Here is a 7,860-nt window from a genome sequence, read left to right as displayed (position 1 = left end):
AAGTGCACTTTCCTCCCTCCCTCTGGCCTTCGAATAAGAAGTATTTGCATTCAGATGTTATCTATTTAAATATTTGCATACCAGGTCCAGCCGTGTACCCAAGCACTTCCAGAACACTGATACCTATAGCTGGTGCATGCCTCTGCAGGACCTTGACAGCATTTCCAGCTCCTGTTTTTTGCAGGGGGGGGAAACTGAAGTGTAGCCAATGAGAGGAACATTGCCTTTTCCACTCCCAGCCCTGGCGACATCGTGTTTAGTCAAGCAAGGCTGAAAGTCACTCAGGATTCTTTGCTGGCAAAAACCCTGTAGCAGCAGGTGGATAAACTGCCCAGTCCCCATCCCCAGCTCAGACTTAGTGGTCCTTTGGAGTGCAGGGTGAGTGCCCAAGAAGAAGAAGGGTTTAGCAGATTCTCACCCAGCCCCACACCTGGAAAACTTTGCAGGTTTGCAATGCAGGCATGGCCCTGTCTGCCAGAAGGAAGTTTCAGTGCATACACCTGGGCTATGCTCATGCAATGAGAGTGGAAGGGAAATAAAAATGACTCAGGATGACAAATTCATATAATCCTTTCCACAATGGCCTTTGGCTCCCATGCAAATTAGGAAGTATCCAGCCAGCTGTGGTACTCTTCCTCATACCGGAGAGCCCTCCTTAGAGCAGGTCATGTGTCAGGAACCCCTCAGGAAGAGCAGGGCAGAAAAGGGAATGGGTGTTCCTGTACAACAGGGAGCCATGGCCTTCTCCAGTGGCCTGAGCTGGGCCAGGTGCCAGCAGCACAGAAGTCCCCTGGCCAACACTCTTGGCAGAGCTCAGTCCTGCTTCAGCAGCTCTGCTGCACCCCATCCCTGTCCAGGGGGTTATGGCACAGAAGGAATGAGGCACGGCCACCCTTCACGCAACCCATCCTTTATGTGGTCACACGCCGGGCTAAAATCTGTGGCTAAAATTAGTCCCGCACTGCAGCAGGCTGCCAACAGATAATCAGGTGCAGGTGAGGATTTGAGCAAAGTGATTCTGTCTGTCTGAATGCTGGAGAGAAACACACAGGAATAACTGGAGCAGGTTAAAGCCACATCCTCCACCGCTGTGAATTGGACAAGGAGAGCTGTAGCTCCTGCAGCCGGGAAGGGGGGAGGCCCCACGCCTGAATTTTGGGGGCAGAGGGCAGCAGCACATGTTCCCGGGCGTGTGCTCCCTCTTCCCGTGGAAAACCCCTTTGGAAAATCCGAAGGTGTCCGAGTTCAAACCGGAGCTGAGCCGGGTGATAAACGAGAGGGCGAGCGGGTGCGGGGCTGCACTGCAAACCTCCAGCCTCCGCCGGCAAGTCCCAGCAAGAGCTGCCGGCGTGTATTGGAGCTGGAACGAAAGGTGCCACGAGGGCGGGCGGGTGGGCGCTGCCACAGGTGGCCTCAAAACCCCTCTCTAGCGGCCGGGTGGCCCGGTGCTTGGCTGACGGAGGGGGAATACCGGCCCCCCGACCCGCCTGCCGCAACGGGCGCAGGAAACAACACCTACGTCTGTTTCCAAAATTAGCTGCAGCAGAAGGGCTGTGAGAGCTGTGAGCTGCTTAGATGTCTGACTGCTGCCGAGGTAAACCACCTAAAACCCCTGAGCCTGTGACCCTATCGGTCTACTAGGTGTTAAATGTTTCTTAAAAAGCACACCAGGTGGATTCCCACATATCTCAGGACGACGAGGTGGGCAACGAACCATTACACACACCAGGTACAGTAATCTGTCTTTTTTTAATAAATACATATCTCACATGTACCAAAATAATTATAAACAAAAAATGTACAGTATTTACACAATATACAATTGCTAAAAAGTGTAGCAATTATGACACACATGGTGTGAAACACACAGTTTCCAATGCCCACAGTTAACATTATTGCTACTTTCTTCTAACAGTCAGGAGGTCACCAGTCCCTTGGTTTGACTCCTCCACCTGGGACACCCCACCAAGAGCAGCTGAGGCCGGTCAGTAAGGCCAGGGAGCACCACCAGCCCAACACAGATTAACACGCAGTCTCCGAGAAGATGGGGGGGTTGGTATGAGCCTGCCTTGCCACGAGGCGACACGCATTCCTCGTGGTACTTAACGCCACAAGATAACTCTCTGTAACCAGCAGGTTGGATGTGTAGTCTGTTACCTCTGTAGGGCTGAGAAGATTGGCTATGTGGCTCTTTATCAGGTGGTGTGAATAATCACAGATCTCTACTGATGTTACACATCCCACTCCTGTATTTAAACACGGGCCAGAACCTGGAACCGTCCTGTTACAATTACATGCTCCTTGCTGGGCAGTGTAGTATTTCCCTCCTGGTTTTTCCCTTCACATTGTGACTTTCTTTTTAAATGAAGAAAGTCAGTCCTTTTTCTATACATATGTACACAGTCACTTCTTTTCACAGATAGCTCTGCTTTAAAATGCCAGCTGTCGTCCTCCAATAAGGCAGTCATCGTATATAAGCTGCAAGAAAAAACAAAAGGCTGTTAATGCAAAACTCTTACTGGGAGTATCGTATCCACTCTGGGATAACTGCCAAATTCTGCATGCCCTGACTTCAGCAGCATATAAAATTTCTACACCAAAATGGTTTCGTTTGCCATTTAGCAGCACTGAGAACATTAGAAAAACAAATGCTGGGGAGGAGAAAACCACCCATTAACTTGAATTTTATCTCACAAGGTTCTGTAGGTGTCAGCAACAGAACGGTGTTCAGACAACTGTGTTGCATGAAGCTAACCTCTGTTCCCTCATGTTATTTTTTACATTTTATTCTTAAATTTATTCTATTTATCTGCTCGCCCCAACTGCCATCTTGCTGATGGTTGATCACGTAACCTTACTTTATGGGCTATTTATAAATGTCTGTTATGTCTGTTATGCAGGTAAGAGGTCACTGGAGCGTGTCATCAGAGCAGCATCACCAAAAAAAAAAAACCCTACAAAGGGCAAGATTTTCCCCTTCTCTTGAAAAGGTGCAAATAGCTACTTACTTCATCCTCTGTGAATTCAGGCTCCGATTCACTGCTCTCCTCGTCCTCACTTTCTGGCAACATCTGCAGGTCGGCTGTGGTCAGCTGCTTCAGCTGTTCCTGTATGCTGGAGTTGTCTCTTCCCCATGTGAGCTGATAGGGGGAATAGCCCTGGTAGGTCACTTTGTTCACATCCGCCCCATGTTTCACCAGAAGCGACACCAGGTCTGAATTCTGCAGGTCGACAGCCAAATGTAGTGCCGTTCTGCCATTGCATGGCTCCTGCATGAAAATAACACAAGGTTTGGGACGTTAGGAGAGCCACAGCCAGTGCCAGACCTGTTGATTCTTACGACTACACAGCCCTGCTCAGTCAAATTCACAGCATACATTACATACCTGAGCATTTACATCTGCTCCCAAGGACAGCAAGTATTCGACAATAGCCAGGTATCCTTGAATAGACGCCAAATGGAGACATGTATGTCCTGCAAAACACAAATGAAGGGAAAATTTGGGTAAGTCTACCCTAATGCCCTATCATTCAGCTAAAGTCAAGAAGATAGGACAGGATGGTATCTAAGTGTGCGCTTCATCCATGACAAAAGGGTGTTTTCCAGAAGAGCTTTCCAGCTTCCAGTAAGTATGAATAACAGGGTTGGATTTTGGAAAGATTTCTTGGAGGCTTTATTCCAGTGTTTGACTGCAACTAACTGTAACCAAAAAAAAGGAGCACTGCAAAAGTACTCACTAAAAATGCAAAATTCAAAGCTGTGAGAGCCAATAATCAACAGTAAGGAGGCCTACAAGGCAGTGACATTTTAAAGAAGTCAGACACTGCTGTGTGCTTTGGGCTCCTCAACTCTCAAATGGGCATAATGATCCTTCTCCAGCCCTCTAGAGATCTTTGAGCTCTACGGGACATCAACCCTACCCTCAGCACAGCACACCGATATCGACGTACAACAGCGTGCCCGTACCGTTGTAGTTGGTTGCCTGCAGGACAGCGAGTAGGTGGTGCGGCTGGCAGTACTGCGTGAGGACGCTGACGCTCCTGAGGGAGCCCTGCTGGCAGGCAATATGCAGGGGGGTGTTTCCTCGGAAGTCCCTGAGTTCCAGGTCGCACCCGGCCTTCAGAAGATGCTCGGCAATTTCAGGCTGATCGGTGATCACTGCCAGGTGAAGAGGAGTCTGCAGGCAGAAGAGAAAACACAAACCCGTAAGTTACACTGCAAACTTGGCAGCAACATCTAGACAAACAGAGCCCTCGACCACTCGGTGATTTGTGCCCCCAATTAAAAACACACCCCATAAACTCAGGTCTTTGTGCTTCCCAGCATGTTGTATAGTTGCCCTTTAGTCTGGAAGTGATGAACTTAGGGCTCTCCGGACACCGAACAGTCAATCCATACGAAGGCTACAATTAACACCCCAGTAAAGAGGGATGCAACCCATTGCATCATATTTGAAAAATGCGGGTGTTAAATGCCACTCTCAGGGGAGAGGAAGCATTGTACTAAGGCTGGCTGGAGCCAGCTGGGGACTTTCCTGAATGTAGGCTTTGATTTAAGTAGGCTTGACTTAATTGATTCCATCAATTAAAAAAAAATTTTAAAAGGACTCTTTTGGGTGGGAATTCCCCAGAGGGCTTCTGTGGGGGTGGCGGGGGCTGATCCGGATTTGGGGCTGCAGAGTTGAAAGTACCTGGCTGAGGTTGTTCTGGAAGTTCAGGAAAGCACGGTCCCCGGCCGCCTGCCGGATCACCTCCAGGCTCAGGGCCTTCTCCTCGTGAATAATCGCCAAGTGGAGAAAACTGCGGAGGGGCGAGGGGAAACGACAACAAAAAAATTGAGCGACGGACGTTAGAACCCCCACGCTAACCCCCCCGAGGCGGGCAGAGGGGCGAGGCGGGCCCGGGGCCGGTCCCGGGTCACGCGCGGGTGTCGCAAGCCGGGGCTTTCGGCGGCCGGGGCTTTCCGCGGCCGCGGGAGCCGCCTCTCCCTGGCGCCCCTCCAGGGACTTTCCGCCCTCCCCGCCGCGCCGCGGCCCAGCCCGGCGCCTCCCCGCCGGCAGCACATCCTGTCCCGTCCTCGGCCGGCCCCGGCCCCGGCCCCGGCCCCGCGCCCGCGCCCGCGGCCGGCCCCCGACCCCCGCTTACGTGTCTCCGTCCTCCGTCAGCTGCTGCGCCCAGGCGGGCGGCTCGCGGGGCTGCAGGCGTATGTCCTCCAGCTCCTTCACCAGCTGCCGGTACTCCTCCTCCTTCATGGAGTCCAAGCCGCTGTCGTGGCGGTCGTCGAGCGGGAAGCCGCCCTGGCGCTCTTTCTTCGCTGGCTCGTAGCCCTCCATAACCGGCGGCTCGACGAGGCGGCGGGCGCTGATCATAGCGGCAGGGCTCCGGCTTGCTGCGACTGAGCGGCGGCGGCGGCAGCGCTTCGCATATACACCCGGGCGAGGGGATTTCTGCGGGGGAGGAGCCGCCGAGGACGGGAATTTCCAGCCACTCAAAGCCCGACCGACGGGTCTGGTCCTGCTCGGCGCCGCCGGCGGTGGCAGGGAGGGCGGACCGGCGCGGGCCGGCCCCTTCCCGCCCCTCCGCCGCCCCGGGAGAGGAGGGGAGGGAAGAGCAGAGCTGAGCTCGGCCCGGCCCGGCGCGGGAGGGGACTTGGCGTTTTTCCACGTCAGGGGGGAAGTACTCGCCTCTCCGGCGTCCCCGCCGGTACTTCCCTGCCGCGCCCCGGGCGGCTGCCCCTCGCCGGCTTTCCCGGGGGGCTTTCCCTGCCCTGCCCGGTCCCGGGGCTCCCGGTGCCCCCTCCCCGGCCCCGGCAGGGCGGCGGGTGTGCGCACCCCCGCGGGGTCCCATCGCACGCCGCGGGGCTCTTTGCACCAGGGTCCCCTTGCACGCTTCAGGGGTCCTCGCACGCTGGGGACCACCCGCCCTTGCTGGGCACTGCTGGCCTGGGCTGCACCCCGCCTCGCCGGGGCCCCGACTTTCCGCCAGCTTGCTCTTCGGTAAGAGGGGCTGCGGGTGTCTCGGGCCGGAGGGCCAGGCTGTAAGCACACAAAGCGGTGGTCATCACGCTCACAGAAGCTCCCCCCCACCCCCACGCGAGGCGCGGCATAGCACGACGACGGCTCTCCTCCACGGCCCTCATCTGCGCAACGGCAGATCCCTTTTTGAGGCATCGTTTTGAGGGCTGCTGAGGGGGGCTCCCCGAGGAGTCGTTAACCGGCGCTCCTTTGACGAGCAGGAGCAGGCTTCGCAGCCATCCCAGGGTAGCCAGGTCGTGCTAAAAAGTTCAGGGAACCAAACACCACCCAGGGCGATGCTGAGGCTGCAACTGCATCAGCACGCCGCATGTCTGCCCTGCTGTTGCTTGGGGTGGGGTACCGCTTTTTGGAGAGAGTATTGCACAGGACTGGTGTTGCGCTGTCATGGCACCTGCAAGTGTGCAGGTGCCGCCTCGGCGTTTAGAGGATTGCACGTCTCTGCTGTGGAAGCTTTCACTCTGTTTCAGTGCAGTGGGATCGGGAATGAACAGGAGAATTCTGCACCACTCCTGTACATCCAGTTCTGGTCCAGGAGTAAACAGGCCTCTTTTAAAAGTTACATGTCCATAACGGAGCAAACCTTTTTAAGAAGAAATTACATCTTCTGCCATTATTCTTACTTTCTCTGGCCATGCCTAATGATTCTTCTCTGCTCCTTTTTACTGCTGTCATGCCATCCGTGGGTAATGAAAACTGGATAAATGTAGGCTCCCACATGGATAAAAGGCATTGTCTGTGGGGCTGACAGCGCTGAATTTTTCCCTGGTGAATTTTTGCGTCTACTTCTTAGATGTGGGGGATTCCCATGAAGAATTTTTCTTCTCTTGCAACTATTGCTGGCCTCGCTGAGTAACAGTGTCTGCACTTTTTCCCCTTTTGTCATTTTCCCATGGGATGGCATCCTTTTGAACAAGAACTTATGAGAAAATCCAAAGATGAAAGGGGGAGCCAGAGGAGAGGGTGAATGCCTGACTTTCTATGAGCAGATGTTCCTGATTTTCAGCCCAGCTGTGCCATTCCTGAACTTTATTTCATTATTCATCACTTGGCCTGGGACAACCCGGTGGTGCTTTTGGGCAGGTTTAGAAAAAAGCCGTACAACTCCTTCTTTTATAGGTTAAGGGTTATGAAAGTTTTGCGAGCTTCTTGAAACAGTTTCCTCTTTTTAATGTAAATTGGCAGGGGAAATTTAATTAACAAATGAGCCTCCTCCTACCTGCTTCCCTGCAAAAGAGGGAGAATGGGAGTTGGAAAGCAAGCTCCTGCTCTGACTAGCAGGGGAATCAAGCCCAGCCAGGACCACGCTGCCTCTGGTCGGAGTTTTGCTAGAACCATGCAGAAATTACACTTTAAAACTTCCCGTCCTCGCTGTAGTGGCTGGAAACAGAGTTCAGCAAAGCGAGTTCTTTGCCTCCTTCTGTAAGTGACCTCCAGCTGCTCTCACAGGCAAACGCGCGGCTATTTTTAGCAAGCATTTGCCAACAGAAACCTCTTTTTGGAGGCACGCGAGGTGCTTTTATTTTGTGTGCGTTTTAACTAGGCGGTACTGCAGCCAGTTGTAGGTGGCGGAAAGGAGATGGAAAATGTTTTCTGGATGGAAAGTCGCGCCGAGGCCAGCCCACTTCCTGCCCCAGGGAGATGCTGCCACCCCACAGCGGCTCCGCAGCCTGGCCCCAGGCGTCGCGGGGGGCCCAGACATGGGCCAGCACCCCTGGGTATTAGGCAACCAAAAGTGTGGATTGAGAAGGGATTCAGCCCTAAACCCTGATCCACATGTACAGCAGCAGCCAGCCACGGATGCAGGGGCAAGTGGAACCGTCATTAA

The 7,860-nt window shown here is 53.8% G+C and overlaps 1 protein-coding gene across 1 annotated transcript; it reads right to left on the bottom strand.

Annotated features, from left to right (window-relative positions):
- Positions 1 to 1,730: 1,730 nt before the first annotated feature.
- On the bottom strand, positions 1,731 to 5,521 carry NFKBIA (NFKB inhibitor alpha). The gene is made up of 6 exons (XM_030005684.2): positions 5,146 to 5,521; positions 4,692 to 4,800; positions 3,968 to 4,178; positions 3,387 to 3,475; positions 3,009 to 3,269; positions 1,731 to 2,478 (listed from the first exon to the last, which is right to left on the bottom strand). The coding sequence occupies exons 1-6, from the start codon at positions 5,367 to 5,369 to the stop codon at positions 2,431 to 2,433; spliced, it is 942 nt and encodes a 313-aa protein (XP_029861544.1). The 5' UTR covers positions 5,370 to 5,521; the 3' UTR covers positions 1,731 to 2,430.
- Between the last annotated feature and the right edge of the window lie 2,339 nt (positions 5,522 to 7,860).

The sequence above is a fragment of the Aquila chrysaetos genome, chromosome 2 (genome assembly GCF_900496995.4).
Source record: "Aquila chrysaetos chrysaetos chromosome 2, bAquChr1.4, whole genome shotgun sequence".
Taxonomy (NCBI): domain Eukaryota; kingdom Metazoa; phylum Chordata; class Aves; order Accipitriformes; family Accipitridae; genus Aquila; species Aquila chrysaetos.
Note: the sequence above shows the minus strand (reverse complement) of the source record. Positions and strands in the feature narration are given on the sequence as shown.